Below are 17213 nucleotides of genomic sequence, written 5' to 3'. Positions count from 1 at the left end.
TCGTATACGCTATAACTTATAGTAGGTACATGATTCAGGAATCGTAGAGCAGAAAACAAATATTCAAAATTTACGATTATACAGCGTAGGTAGGTAGTAGGTACATAATATTTTTTATTTTATCGTAGATTTCTCAGGTTTATTTGTCATGCATATAGTTTGTAATATTTGGAGGTCACCACACTCGGGTTACGAAAGTATTTTTGAATTTCTTAAACTTCAAACATTATTTATTGAAATACATTAGCTAGTTACTTTATTATTTCTACAAAAAATATTTAATGTTAAAGTGGATGGTTCTAATTTATTTAAGTTAATATTTAATATTTTGATTTATTTTTTTGTACCTTTCATCAGGTTTTTATATTATTATGTATTTTATTTGAATAAATATGCATGTGATAATATGATGTTAGTTTATGGTATGTACCTACAAGGTTACAACGAATAATAAATAGAACAATTTATTATAAATATTATATACAATACACAAAATAATTAAATAATTAATTAGGATTAAGGATAGAGTGACTAAATCCATGAAATATTTAAAAATAATAATATATAAATAATGCATCATTTTTAGGTTTAGGCATATTTTAAAAATATATTATCAGTTTTAATGGCTTTATTAATAGAATATTTTAAGGTTTTTTTTTAGAGAATATATAAGCATCATATTTTAAACTTTTAAGAACATTAAAATCCACTCTCTTTAGTTATAACTCTTAAGTCATAAAACTGTAAATTACAGTAAGTAAACAGAGTGATTTTTAATCGTGCGCCAGCTGCTAATAGTATCTTATCCGGGTATTATACGCTTTTATTTATTTTTTTTTTGCATTTAAGGGTTAAAAAATGTAAAAACATAGATTAGTATCTCATGAAAAAATAAATTAGTAAAACCGAATAATAAGCCTGAACTGTATATCAGTGTGTAAAAAAAAAAAACCACTTTACTAGTTTTAAAACTTGTCCAAACAGCGATTTTCTTCGTTTACCTCGAATCACAACAATCTCATAAGAATTTACTACCTCTATTATGACATTGTGACAAGGATATAACCGTCTGTCGTCTGACTATTGGGTTTAGCAGGTGTTGTATTACTAATTAAATTTAAATGTTTCAAAACAAACAAACGCGGCGATCCGCGGTATAGCTGCAATTCGAGTTTTAGAGACGTGTACCTATATAATATTTATGTAGAAACCGCGTAGTTAGCCAGTTAGCGTGACCGGTGATTTCATCCACAAATCTATACTAAACAACTTCAGGCCCTGTATACAATATTTTTCAGCAGCCTTATTTTTTATTTATACCTTGGACTTTACGAACAATTGATTTAACCGAAATATTAATAAAAAAAAAAATGACTGCACTACTGACCGTCTTGACTAAGCGATACGATTAATATTATTCAGAAGTATGAAGTATGAAATACCCGTTTATAATCATTATTGTGATTTGTAACCCACACAAACCTCAGCAAAATAATATTATAAGTACTTAGTACAGTATTTTTTACGGTGGTATCAAACAATTGGAACAAAGTCAAATAATTATAATAACCCTAGACCTTAGTTACCGCCGATCGTTGTTTTTGTAAAATATAGACATTATTAACTAGGTAGGTAGGTGCATAGCTAATTTAATTTAGTAACTTAACTAATTAATGAATCCATTACAATAACTTAGATGTTCACGGTTAATATTAAAAAAAATAAATGTCAGGTTAAAATAATTATTATATTAATAATTATTATTATGTACCTACCTAGGTTCCTAACTTTAATATTATTGTAAATTTTAAGCTAATTGATTTGTTATTTTTTATTTAATCACCGTAGGTACATATCATTGAAATAATTTTAGTTGATACAGATGAGGAATCACCCAAATGTAAATTACGCCTAGTAATTCTAAATAAGAAAGAATAGAATAGGTATAGCTTTTAACATAATACTTAGTTATAGTAAAAAAAAAATTTAATTGCGTGTGATCACTATAATATGTGTGACCGACGGGTGGTAATAATAAAATAAAAACTAATTAATTTTTTTTTATTTGAGTTAAGTTAATATTTTTCTCCACATTAAATTTCAACTTTTCAAGTTAAATATATTGTTTGTTAACTATTTACTTATAACTCATAGCATACAGTTTTGAACATTACTAAACTTAATAAACTCAAGTTAATTTTTTTCATTAACTTGTCCACCCTCGGTTTTTGTTCATTAATCATAGACACCGAATGATGAATAAAACGAAAAAGTATCACAGGTTTTGATATCGTTAAGGTGTGCTAAGTTGTTTTCCCATCATATTATTGTCATCTGCGTTTGAAGCAGCTTAAACATTGAATACGGTCGAGGAGTGACCTGTCGGTCAAGTTATTCTTAGGGGATTCAGCTTTTGTGACATTCCGATTGGACGCTCAAGTCTTAAGCACAACCTTTGATTTCTTTATTTTATTTTTCTTCAAAACGACCGTAGAGAGAAAACTATTGATTTTTCAACGTCGACGTGTTTTTTTCTTCTTAGAAAACACTTTTTAGAGCAGTTAAAGTAGTTAGGTACTTCTAAAGTTTCGTACAATAACCCGCACGCCCTGTCGTTTGAAAAATGGAATACGAATATAACATAAAATATATCGGGAATATCAAATAGCACTATTTAAAAAAAAAAAAAACGTTGAGAAAAATGAATTGATCTAAAAAAGTTTTTAGACTGTCGGCAAACTCGTCGTACAAATATTATGCAACTAAGCCAAATGTTGATGCATTGAGTGATATTATATAATAATAATAATTTTGTCATTGTGCAAAAACATTTTGCAAACTTTTTATTGTAAGGTATACCTAATTACGAATTTATCATTATATATTTACCTTATTATCCCGGTCAACGTGAATGTTGCATAATAATATTTGAAATTCAAATATATATATAATTATAGAATTGTATAAAGTTTTATAATTTAAAAAAAGTTATTTGGTGTGTTAGCAATGTTTTTTTTTCTTGCAAAAATCAAAATATTAATAATAAATACGACGAACTTGTCTCCGCACGGCGTCGTTTTCATGGTACGTTGTGATGATTATAATAATCACTTTCAAATTTAATTTAACACGCCCATTCCCGCTCCATTCTATAAAACCTTATCCAGCAGACAAATATTTTACCAATAATGACATTTTCCATTTTTAAATAATAATATATTAATGAAATAACTATGAAAATATATTTTTTTTAAATAAAATGTGACTTATCATCGCCAAGGCTTAAGAATTATACCTAAGTTTTTTCAGTACAGAACTCTAATCGACCCACGATCGCTATTCGGTATACTGCTATAAATTAATACGGGGTGGTCCAGCGCGTATCAGCTATAAACAGAGTAAAAAGTGGATGACCAATAAGTAGGTAGTATCAGTGGTATTTATTTTAGAATGGTTAATTAAGTACCGGAACTACGTATCTGTAGTCAGTTATAAAATGGAGTGAGATTATGGTAACATGGCATAGGTAAGTATTTAAAAACCACACGTTTTAAGCCCTTTAAACTACATAATACACAATAAGGCATTATACTCTTGCGATACGCACCCACTTAATATTGATTTTATATATTTCAATAAAATACTGAATAATAATTTTTCATATTATACATAAGGATTGACTTGTTATATTAAGTACTAAAATATAATAGACGATTTTGAAGAATTTATTATTGAAACAAAGGAATATTTTAAACGAGATATGTTTGTTGCGTATCAAAAATACGAGACAAAAATGTAATTAAAAGAAATCCTCGATTTGGAATTAATATATAAAATGTAGATTACTTATATAGGTAGTTGAAACATTAACAGTTCTTTTTTTACTATAAAATATAAACACGATTTGATACAATATATGGAAAATATGCGAAATGGGCATGTTAATATTGATTTTGGACGAGGAATAGTATGCCATTTGTGTAGCCCACATTTTGTTTTATTGTCAATTTCAAGAAAAATTCAAAATGCTTACAGTGTTCTTAGGACAAATTATATGTGCAAGACGTACCATATGTATTAAAATTGTAATTTTAACGAGTGTTGTTTCAAAAATCTATAATTGTACCTAGTCACGGAATAATCATATTATATACCAAAAAAACCAAATTAATCACGAGGGATAATAGTTGAGACTCCGATGTATAAAAAATGATCATCCCCCTCAAAGTGAAATCCTGGCAACGCCACTGAATTATAGTAAACACGTTATAATATTCTGAATATTATCATTGTTTTGATGATAACGAATTCGCAGTTTTATAATTTATTCAATTACGCGCTGTGGAAAAAAATAAAAAAATAAATAATAGATGAATAAAACATGCGGTTTTACATATTTTACGTGTTATTCAAATACTATCGAGCTCTAACGATGACACCGGTTTTGCGTATAGTCCGATTAAATAAAAAACCTGCGGGACGCTGTGCCGACGAGCTGTTTATTCGACAGAATATACCTACCAGTGCGCGTGTATTGCAGATCGACTAGGTTATATAGGAACAATTTTTAATCTCGTTTGAAGCGCAAACATGCCAGCAAATTAATAGCAGCTATAAACGACGGGAAATGTTTAGTCATTTTCTACACAGGCACGCTTTGCCTGTTAAGTACACACGCGTCTCTGTGTGAGGTTTTACTGTCGTATTTTAATTTGTAAAATTGTCATTATAAAATCTGCCTAATGGTATTAACCTATTGCGCGTGCCACACAGTGTTTGAGCTATATATATATATATATATATCAAATTTTAGAAAAAAAAATTACATAGAATAATATAAAAACCCTAAACCTATCAGTGCGCGTGTATTGCAGATCGACTAGGTTATATAGGAACAAATTTTAATCTCGTTTGAAGCGCAAACATGCCAGCAAATTAATAGCAGCTATAAACGGCGGGAAATGTTTAGTCATTTTCTACACAGGCACTTTGCCTGTTAAATACACACGCGTCCCTGTGTATTTTACTGTCGTATTTTCATTTATAAAATTGTCATTATAAAATCTACCTAATGGTATTAACTTCTTGCCTAACTGTGAGGTGTTATGCTTATTGCGTGTCACACAGTGTTTGAGTCATATACAAGATCAAATTTTAAAAAAAAAAATTACATATAAAAACAAATAATTAACTTCTATTTTATGTGGTGTACCTGAATAGCCCATATAATTTGTTTAGATTATAATTTAAAAAGTAAATTTCATACTCGTAGAGTAAAAAAAAAAAATCGTTAGACAATAATATATTTGTGATTTACATCTGGTCTGACTCTATTATTTTAATTATTAAAATATTTTATCGGCCTTGGGATTCGGCGATTAATCACGGAAATGTATAAAATTTTGGATTTGACAAATTTTATGCAAATTTAAAAAAAAGATATACCTATATAAGAACGTAGAGGTTTAAACAGTTATATTATCTTCAGTCTCCATTGTGAAATAATTTATACACAATTTTTGTAATTGGTGTTACTTTTTTTCCGAACGAATAATATTAAAAATAGTATAAACAATACGTATAACTATAAAATAATAATTGCTGTTCAGTATCAATCTATCTAAACCTGGAATATTATATTATCAATTTTACTTAATCGATACTATACTAACCCGGGTATGAATGACGTTTTAAAAACTAATACTACTAACTGATATACTTTCGATCAGTAATATTTATTTGATACTTTATTAATTATTATTACTCATAAACCAAATATACCTTATTAGTTATTACCAATTTAAGAACGATCAGAAACACCATACACAGTCATAAACTATTTTGAAAGAAAATGTCATGTGCACAATATTATGATATGACATGCATTATGCATATGGTACATCATTAATAAATGACAACATTTTCTATACTATGTCGACTGATTTGAATTTTATACATAATATTTGAATACGGGGATTACTATAAAAAAGTATTGTTTTTTTAAATGTGGTGGGTTTTATCTAGTAGTTTTGATATAGAATTCGTAATTTTAATTTTAAATAGGTAGAGGTACTCCAATAAGATTATACGGTGTACGGGTACGTTTTCAAAATTAGTTTTAAAAACGAAAATTCTTTTGTTATGTTTGTTATACGAACTTTATAAATGTTATGTACCTACTTGTTAGGTGAAACTACTTATGGTGAAATGTGTACAATGTGATTATTTTATCGAAGACTACTCATTATTTAAAAATACTATTTCCATTTTTGAAAATTGTATTTTTCTATAGTTTGATGTCGTAACAAAACCAAATTATTAAGAAATGTTTGCTTTTTCTATCTCTGATCTTTGAAATTGTTTTAAAGTTTTTACTTAATTGAATGACAGCATGAATTATTAATTTTACATAAGAATAATTTAGTACGTATATTTAATTAGTTATATCTTATACAATATGTATTATAATTATTTAAAGTTTATATAAGCAAAGTTGTAGTGGACTAATATTTTGGGAAGTTCACGCCTGAACCACTCCCCTTTGTTCAGTCTGCTAGTCTAAACTTCAAATAGTTATAATTAAATATTCGTTTGAAATTTTTATATTTTCAAATACGCAGAACTATATTATCCTGAATATTAAATTTAAAATAAAAATACACGTTGTCGTTCAAAAATGTAAATAATTTAAAAATTAACTGCAATATATAATAAAACATTTTTATTCTTCAAAAACGTTAACACATTTTTATTCGAGCAGCGTTTATTGTTCAAAGAATAACTTAGTATAGTATATACATCTCCGCGGGCGATGGTCCATCGTATATTTTTTCAGCTAAAAATACTGATAAATATACCCACTAGTACTTTAAACGATTAGGCTTGGTAGGGCCGGGCCGAAATCATTTTTTAATAAATTAAAATCGCCAAAGTTATTATATTATAATGCATTATTTATGAAATTTTTGGTAAACTAATTAGATATTAAACGTGTCTGGCGTCATATATTCAGTGGACACGCCCCTTCTCAAAAAATCTGCCACTGTATTGAATAATATTTTTATTATTTTTTACTTCCCAGTTAATGGGTTAATTTAGTCTTAATAATAGTGAAATAGTACCTATTCGACATATTTAGTAGGTAGTGTAGGCCATACGTTATAGACAGCGTTTTTATAGTATAATATAAGTCCATAAGATTATGGAGCGTGCAATAATTAATAATATAATACTTTTATCTCCTAGCTTCTAACAACCGGGACAAAATTAATGATCAAGACGTGACTTTGAAACTGACCATACTTGCCAATGTCCACACATAGTAAGATATAACTAAACAAAAACTAAATAGAACAAAAACTCAACTTTCCCGTCACAGGTGGGACTGTCTAAATTGTTTTTGAAAACACAAACACTGTTTTGTTTTAATTTTGTTCTCCCTGTATAGTGACAAAAAGCTAATATAGTTGACGGTACTGAAATTGTATAATAATTACAATAATATCTGGAATATCAGAATAGTGTAGTTGAAGTATACTTAGTACTTACCATTATTTTGAGTTGTGGCGGTGTACCTACCGCAGCTCGCTACCTATACGGATTAAAATTAACGTTTATTATTTACACCAGTGTTCAGTACAACCGTAACAGTAAGACAGTACAACCGATAACTATATTATAGTATTGTTAAATACTTGAGTAAAATTATATCTAGGTGGCTAGGTACCTACCTAATTTAAATGCGTGTATCTACGTATTCAAATACGTATTTAAAATACCTAGTAACTTAACTGAATATTTTTTAAATTTTGTTTGAAATATTTAATATTTTAAAAATAACTAATTATTTATTTGTGTCATAACATAATAATATAGCCAGTATAAAATTGTTCAAATTCGTTAGATACTCTCATTTTTTTTTTTACCTACCTACCTATATTTATATGACGTGGTACATTCTAGATAGTTTTAAATTTTAAATTATTTATTTTTAAAAACACAATCCATCTATTCTATTTATTTCAAAATATTAGTAAATAATTATACTGTAACGTCTGTAACTATATGAGAACCAATATTAACGCTGATCGATTTCATTATAAAATTAAAAATATTTTTATAAAGATAAACATTTCTAAATTTTTATGATCTTTTCTCCGATAAAAAAGTATTTTTATGTTCGAACAAATAAAACAGATGGATAGGTAATTATTAATTAATACCTAATTAATATTTAGTTACACCAAATAATGAAGTATAAAATTCTTAACAAAATTAATGTACAATATACACCCGTAGTATTTTATTCATAATATACCAAAAATATTAGAGATTTTTATACGATATTATCTATTATTAATATCAAATAATTTATTTCCTTATATAATATTTAATTCAAGTAATAACCTAACGTAATTTATAAACCTTACAATATTCTATAGTATATTATGGTGTTATTTTGATTTACATTTTTTACGGGCTTTGACAAAGTTCTAACGGTTCAGAGATTTTCAATTAGATTAGATTAAATAGATTTTTTTTGGCTTCAGTCTCTGCGACCACCTTTACACGCACAAGGATATCATAGCGCCCTCTATCGTTTCAGCACTCGTTCTTCCTCCGGAAATCGGTATGCTTAGAACCGATGGTCGGTGGTTTTTACGTTTGATGGTTTCGAATCGAATGGTTCCTATTATAATATTGTACACAAGTCCATCTTTTCGCCCCACTCCATCACGTTCGTTCACGAGCTTTGATCTCCACGAAATTTTTGCTTTTTTTGTAACTTAACATTTTTAAGTCTTCTCGTTTTTCTTATTTTTTTGTCAAGCAAAGTCCGTTATTTTTACATTAAAATACGATTTGATACGTGCCCAGAGTACCTATACCTACTAAGTACCTACCTACCAAAGAAAAAATGTATTGGTATAAGAACCTACTATTAAAAAGTCTATTGATCTAACGGATACTGTCTAAATTATGTTTCAAATTATTGATACATATATATATATATATATAATATTAAACTTAGGTACCTTATACTTGTACATCTTATACAGAAATAAGCTTCTGGCTATCGCCTCTTTTAAGCTGTCAATTTCAAATTAACGGTCCAGGACTGCATGGTCCTAGTGTTTGTATAACATAAATAGGCAATTCTAAAATAATTTTGCCTTCAGATTTAAACAATGCAGATGAGTTACATGGTATGCTTATTTAATTTTTAGTAAAAGAATTATTTTAAATGCCTATACCTACCTACTGATACCTAATTAAATATAATTGCTTTAAATACTTTTTATAATATTTAACTTTATAATAGTTTCATATTATTGAAGTGCATATATATTTATAAATATACATATAGGTTATACCTACTATATAGTTATTGTTTCAAATTTCAATAATATAATGAGTATAGTAATTAATTAAGATTGGCATGATACATAATTATTTAACATTATGTATATATTTTCAAGAATTTAAAGTTTTATTTATAATGTTTAAAACAAAGCATTATTAACAAAAACAAAAAAAAAACTATTTTGTTAAATACTTTATAAAACTGATTATATTATTTAAAATAAATACCTATAAAAAAAAATCCATTAAACAAAAATAATATAGATTTAAACAAATAAAAACTTTTGTTTTTGTTTGATTTAAGAAAAAAACTATTTTTGTAAAACTGCCAATAATGCTTAATTTTAGTAATTTATTTTGAATTTGATATAATTGAGATATTTTTTTAGCAGTATATATGTAGGGACAATTATAAAGTACGCCTAATGTGCAAGATTCTGAGTAATGGTATTAAACAGCAGCCTTATAAAATTGTGTACTTAATCCATTAAATTACCTATACACTTTTCTTATGAAAAATAATTGTTTATTCTTTCACTAACATTTTTATAAGAATACAAAGGTATACTTGTTATATGCTATAGTTAGGTAGACATGTAGTAAGTTAGGAAATGTTAAAATCTAAAATTTAATTTGTTTTTTATCAAGCTGTTTGAATTAAAATTATTAATTTTAGCAGTAGGTAGGTAAAAATGGCTTTTTAATAATTACTATAAATTAATTAAATTCTAAAATTCTAAAATAATAATATATATTATATTATTGTGTGCTTAATATGTAGGTACTAAACACACAAATCACAAATTCTTGCTCAAGTATCGGTGCACTCGTGTGTCTAGGTTTACCTAGTCAGTTGCAGGTACCGATAAATCCGATCGATCGAATAAAGTTTATATTATTTTCGTATTTTTTATTCTTCCTCGAAAACATGATCTTAATATAGGTACTACTACAATAGTGACATAAACGAGTGTTCGGTGTATAATGTACAATAATACCTACCAATTGAAAATCGAATCCACTTGCCATCCAATATAATAATATTATACGGTACATAAATGGTTTCAAGATTACGAAATAACGTGCACTCGTGTGGAATAATAACTCAAGTGTCCCGAGTACATAAATTATTTATAGGTTTTTAATGTTTATTCTTTGAGTTTATTTAGCTGCAGTAGCCACGACGGTGAGGGCTGGCTCTTTATTATCGTTTATAGGTTTATGTTGCAGCGTTTATGTGGTTCGCAACTATATTTGTACTTCTTGTGAACATAATATTGTGATGTAATAATTTATTGTAAAACGCATTTTGATGAGTTATTTGCTTCCCATCGGTGTGAAACTTATGGTACACGCGTGTATTGGGCCATAAAGTCGAGGGTTACTTAGAAAAAAAAACAATTTTGAACTATTATTATCTCAAAATGTAATAACAATAAATATTATAATTTATAATTTATAACCATCGTTACCCTTAGGTTCATACTTTGTACCACTTGTATCATGTTTTGACGAATAGGTTTAGTATAGGCACCAGCGACGAATTTCCATAAATTACGTTATAAATCATAATGCACAACAAAACATGAAAACGGTATAGGAGGTTAGGAGGTATAGGAGGTATAGGAGGTTCACCGGGTTCGAGTTATTGAATATTTATAGAATAAATATACATATAGGTAGTTAAAAATGATAACATTTAAAATGTCTGTATTTTAAGTCGGTCCAGTAACTTTTGAGCTGGAGCCAAAAATGCAATAAACAATTATTTAACTTTTAAAAGTCAATTGCAAATAAATGCATTCTTGTATAACGAATAATTACGATCGATAGTTTTAGATGTCAGCAGTAAAATGCGTCATAGTAGGTACGTATTATCACATCATTTTAAACCGACTTTAAAAAAAACGCTCCATTATATAGACCTATAGTTTGATTTGAATAACAATAAAATGTATTTTAATTAGTTGATGAAATATAAAAATGTAAACTACACTCTTAAACAGTAGGTACCTACCTATTATGACATTTATTTTGCTTAGTTTTGTACTACCAAAACCAGATATCTATCTAGAAAGGCATTTTCCAACATTTTCCTCCACCGGACCCCTTTGAGCATAGTAACAATTATTGCGGATCCCGTCATAAAAATAACTTAACAATAATAAATAATAATAATAATTCACGGACCCTCTCCCTTTCGGTATACATGTGGACTGCTGAAGGTCCTCGACCACAGCTTGGAAAACGCTGATCTAAAACAACACCCTAAAATAAGCCTCTCGAAAATTGTTTTCCTCGTGAAAGTAGATGGGGAGCTCAGATAGAGCCCAGCCAACTTTTTATATTCATATTTCGGTAGAAACTGTGTAGATTTTGCTACTTAATATTTTATAATATAAGTTCATGAAAAAAATTATTTTGAGTTTGTTAAGTAAAGTCAACGTTAAGTCATGAGTTAAACGTCAAAAAATCATACAAATGTATTAATATATTTTAATATTTTAGATCTAAAAGTTTAAAGCTTACACGGAGAAAAATATTAACCTGACTTAGGTATAGATAAAAAGAAGTTAAATTATTTTTTAATAATAACTTAGTATAATGTTACAAATGTATCATACCATTACATCGTATTGCACATCAGCTATAGTAATTTAGACAATTTTAAGTATATGTGTCAACAAAATTATTAAATATAGAAATATTTATTTTTATTTATCATTATTATATTTCTACAACGGGGTTAGACAAAGTTATTTTCAAAGCATGACTATAATATGATTTAATTAAAAAAAATATATTTGACACGTCTTACTCACTTTTTCGAAATTGCTTTTATTTTAAATTATAATATTTATTATAATAACGTGATCAAATGAATGTTATGAAACGTTGCGATTTAAAATCACGCAGAATCGTATATATAATATTATATGTATGCAATTTGGTGAATCGTTCTGTACCATCTGTAATCGAGTGATCGAAAAAATAAATAAAATAATTTAATAAATAACAAATCACTCTCGAGCTGAGCTAATTTATAGTATGGCTTACAGTCTGCAAATATAGATAGGTAGGTACCTACTTTTACGTGTAACGCGCATTATTTTACCCATCCGTTTTCCATTGTTACGTTATGGCATTTTAATAAAGGTCAAAATTGAAATAAATGTGTTCACGACCCCAATACTCAACAAGACAATAAAAATAACAAGAAATTGTTCTATCTTATACTAACCATCATTTGATAAACATTATAATATTGAGAAATGTTCAGACTTTGGTGCACTTAATAATGTGCACTGTAATACAATATTATGATATATATACTTATATAATTTTTCTATGCAATACAAATAATTTGCGTAGTTAAACAACGTTTCACATGACTTAATTCTGTAAAGATTGAAATCCGAGTATTATGTACCGTAAGTCGTTATTTAAATTTCGCAGTGGTTTTTCAAAAACAATTACGGGAAACGGCGAAAGAAAAAACATGACGTTCCTAAGCGATTTTTAACCGAGTCATGGCTCACGGCAAAATGATGGTTTATCAAATATACGTTAGCGTTTATAAAATGGTCCTTATACTTTAAAATACTCTCGTTGTACCGATATCATTTTATTCATGTCAAGTAACCTAATCAATCATTCAAATTTATTTTAGGTTTGAAGGATAACTATTTTGGGACTCAAATTAATTTCTAGTTATATAATATTATATAGGTACGTATAGGTACTTAACCCCTGCTGTACCTTCTAATTGAATGTTATTATTGTATTTTGCGTTATTCCGTTGAATATTATTACCAATTCGTTGTTATTGTGAAATCCAATTAAAACGTCACAGTTGTAGTAGCTATTTTAGGTACCAAAATGATGAAAATAAAATTAATTGTTTTTTCGAACCAATTGTATTTTTTACTAAAAAATCTCGTAGCTAGTGGTTAACCGAGTAATTAAATTATTTTACAAAATTGATTTATCTTAAAACAGTGTTCCTTATTATTCTCAGTTTTAATTTATAATTTATAAATATTTTGAAGTATTTATTTAAGATCCAAAACGTAAATTGGTTGTACATTAATAAACATTATATTTTATTGTAATAATATTTGATGATATGCAAACTATAACTTAGTTATGCACGTTATAATACCTTTTAGCATGTTATTACGCTAATGAACTTTTTTTGTCATTGGCTAATTTCAGTGGTAATCAAAAATAATTGTATATATTTAAATAAGTACTACACGTTTACTTACTTATTTTATTTACTTGCATTGCTAAATAACATTTGTTATAGTTGGCACGATGCATATCTAGTCTCCTGAATACACTGCCTGTCTGCCTGAAACATTTACGACATTAAAAACTGATTAAATAAAATATATTATCGTCTTGTAATATAATATAGATGTTGACGCTGTATCGTGGAAATAGTTCTATTAAAACGTATTGGATAAAATACGTACCCTTTTTCTACGGATTTCACCCTATCGCACCCTATCACCTTATATAAGTATAGGTATTATGTTGATGTCCAATATATAGGAGCTCTGCTAATTGTCGAGGAGTTGTATAGAGGTTAAGTTTTATATGTTTAACGTCATATGATAGGTACATTGTGCCTTGTGGGATGGGATATGGGACTATATATACTATATAGGTACGCATAAACAAAAATGTTTAAGTCGAAAACAATCATATATTATGTGTTGTCTCTGTCTTATTAACGTAGAACATGTCAACATTGGACAATTTGAGTTTCGCATTTCAAATTATGTACAGTTTAATATTAGAGTCTCTTAACCTATCAACCTTAAATAACAGACCATTATATTCTGCGTCTTATATAATGGGTTTTTTACGAGATTTTAATTTTTAGGTGAGTTACGTGAATTCTTAATTGGTGTACAAAGTTTCTGTTTTACAAACTTATAACTTGTTTAAAAATTAAAATATCGTAAAAATCCCAGATAGTGTTATTTAAGTTTTTTTTATCTGTAAGTTTCATAATAGGTTAATATACTTAATTCAATATAATAATATTGAAAGTAATACAAATTTTGCCTTGCTGATCTTTTGCCCGGAAAAAAAATATTTGTCTAAATATAGGTAAATTATTAAAATGTATTAAAATATTTTTACTATTTTTATATTAGGTATATAAAATAAAAAAAATATTAATATTACTTTAATTGTAATTATGCAAGGCAATATTATGATCCACTCTTACACCATGTGTCCCCTGTTATTGTAGATCGCGTAATGCGTGGCGATAGACATATTTTAACGAGCCTTTGGAAATACAATCGTTTTCTTTCCGCTTAACCTATACAATAATAATCATGATCTTAAAAACTACTACAGATTACAAATATTACGGAGTACCTACTGACAATACTTGTATTGTATACCTAGGTCATACTCATATTCGTTTCAGTTTAAATATAATAATATGTCCAATATAATACTAAATATAATAGGTACTTTTGTCAAAATAATAATAAATAATATAATATGGTAAAAAAAAATATAATAATATTGTATTAAATGTAAAAAGTAATTATATTCGGAAAATATACTATCTGGAAAATGCCCCATTTGGGGAAGAGGGAATTATTTAACGGGGTATAGAAATCCCGGTAATACAAATTTACTATTTATATGTTATACGTTTGTAAGATGCGTATGCAACACACAGGGTGTTGAATGATATAATAGTTTGGTAATATATTTTTAAATTTTACAATGGTGACTAAAATAGTGTAGCTACTGTACAAAAACGATTATAACTGAATGGCCAAAGATTGTCCCACCCGAGTGTTGATGTCCGATACGTTGATGGTCGAGTAGTAGTAGAAGTATCTACATATTCTACATAATATGACTATTTTTAACGTCACATGATAGGTATAGACTATAGGTACATAATGGGATGGAAGTTTATCAGAGACTGGAACCTTACCGAAAATAACCAGTTTTATAACCGGAATCCTTTGAATTGGGAACCGAAACCATTATTTAAATATAATTTTAATACCGGAACCTCACTGGAACCATTATTTAAATTAATTTAAAAACCAGAAAATTACTGGAACCGATACTTTTACTCTACAAATTTTTTACATAAGTATAAAACCTAAATAGGTAACAAATTTTTTATTTTTTAAGAACTGAAAAGAAACCGAAACCGAAATTTCAGTTTTTCTGAGAACTAAACTGGAACCGAAACCGTAATAATCATCAAGGTTCTACTATAATATACGCGTACACGAAAATTTTAAAATCGAAAAATTCGTGATTGTTGACTCCATGTCATTTCTAATATATGGCTATATTATATACTTCCCACAGTCCGATTCGGGCTCCGCAAAAAAATGTATAATGTATTATATACTGGATAAAATGCCTAATTGCTAATAATTTAATATCATAATATTTATGCGGTTCTGAACTATGCGTCGTAATAATATTATTATTGTTATTATAGGACTACGTGTTTCAATATCACGGATCGAAAATCGGCGTATTGGAACCGCACGTGTTCGCCGTGGCCGAAGCGGCCTACAACAGTCTGCAGACCGGTGACATCGACCAATCGTGCGTGATATCTGGCGAGAGCGGAGCGGGCAAGACGGAAACGACCAAATTTATTCTGCAGTATTTGTGCTCGGTGACCAGCAACGTGAGCACGTGGGTCGAACAGCAGATACTCGAAGCAAACACAATTTTGGAATCTTTTGGTGCGTACCTATTTAATATTATAATTTATATTGTAACTACGATATTATAATTTATAATATTTTATAATTATATGGCTTACACGACCTGTATACATATTATTATACGGGTATAGGTAATGTGGCGTCACTGGCTCTTAATATACAGCGAGGGTATAGATGGGAAGGATGGTTGGAGGGAGCAAATTGTCGACCTTTGAAAATAATATGGACGCTGAAGTACACAACATCATTTATGTATATTGTTTGACAAGACAAGCAGTTTAAATTGAAAAAAGTTTATTTACAATAATCGAAGGGGTTAAAAAAACCTATAGGCACCTGGTATCCTGGTAACCTGAACAGGCACACATCACATATAATAAAACCCGTCTTGATATAAATATTACCGGTATTTTTTTTTAAGGAATGGTTTTGAATCCTTAATTCCATCCATACAAAGCTGATCGAGAAAAGTTAGTGCTTCAATTACTTTAATGACTAGAAATTAAAACAATTTATCATATTTACTGTTGTCAATGATTAGTTTGTAAAATTGATTGAAAAATTCCTAACCGTAATGTACGAGTAGTGGTTGACATCAGTTAAAATTTTTTTCTGATAAATATTTTTTAAAATATGAAAATTATTACTGAAAAATATTTAACGAAGCACTATACTATAGCAGACATCTGCAGTTGCTCTAATTATTAGTATATTTATATACTTATTCGTGTGTTGGTCTACTTGAAAGATTGGTTTCGCGTCTACTTAAAACCCACGATGGCTACCTTCATCAAGTTTCCCGTGAGTGGAATTTTTAAAGACTAAATAGCAATGTTTACAGTTTTGATTTTTCAGTAAAAATAATAAGAGTGAGGATTTAGCATATTACTGCTCACGAGTTTTAATCGGATTCAAGGTGTGACAGTTATTGAGTTAAATTTTCGCATTGGGCCAATTACACGGCAATGCATCAACGAGCATGCGGGCTTTCCGGGCTTTCCGGTCTACACCTCTAATTAATGAAATACAACCACTAATTAATGTCATATAATTGAACATGTAATCAAATTGTCAGTGTTTTCGAATCAACATTGCAACGTAGGTTGGTACTAAGAC

General features: G+C 28.3%; 1 protein-coding gene across 2 annotated transcripts in view; it reads left to right on the top strand.

Annotated features, from left to right (window-relative positions):
- LOC100166280 (myosin-VIIa) overlaps positions 1–17213 on the top strand; it is a 146262-nt gene that overhangs the window by 99137 nt on the left and 29912 nt on the right. For both annotated transcript variants that reach the window (XM_008183632.3, XM_003240377.4), the window contains exon 4: positions 15863–16115. In XM_008183632.3, coding sequence (XP_008181854.1) covers positions 15863–16115 — 253 coding nt within the window. The remainder of the gene's footprint in view (positions 1–15862; positions 16116–17213) is intronic.

This window comes from Acyrthosiphon pisum, chromosome X, assembly GCF_005508785.2.
Source record: "Acyrthosiphon pisum isolate AL4f chromosome X, pea_aphid_22Mar2018_4r6ur, whole genome shotgun sequence".
Classification (NCBI taxonomy): domain Eukaryota; kingdom Metazoa; phylum Arthropoda; class Insecta; order Hemiptera; family Aphididae; genus Acyrthosiphon; species Acyrthosiphon pisum.
Note: the sequence above shows the minus strand (reverse complement) of the source record. Positions and strands in the feature narration are given on the sequence as shown.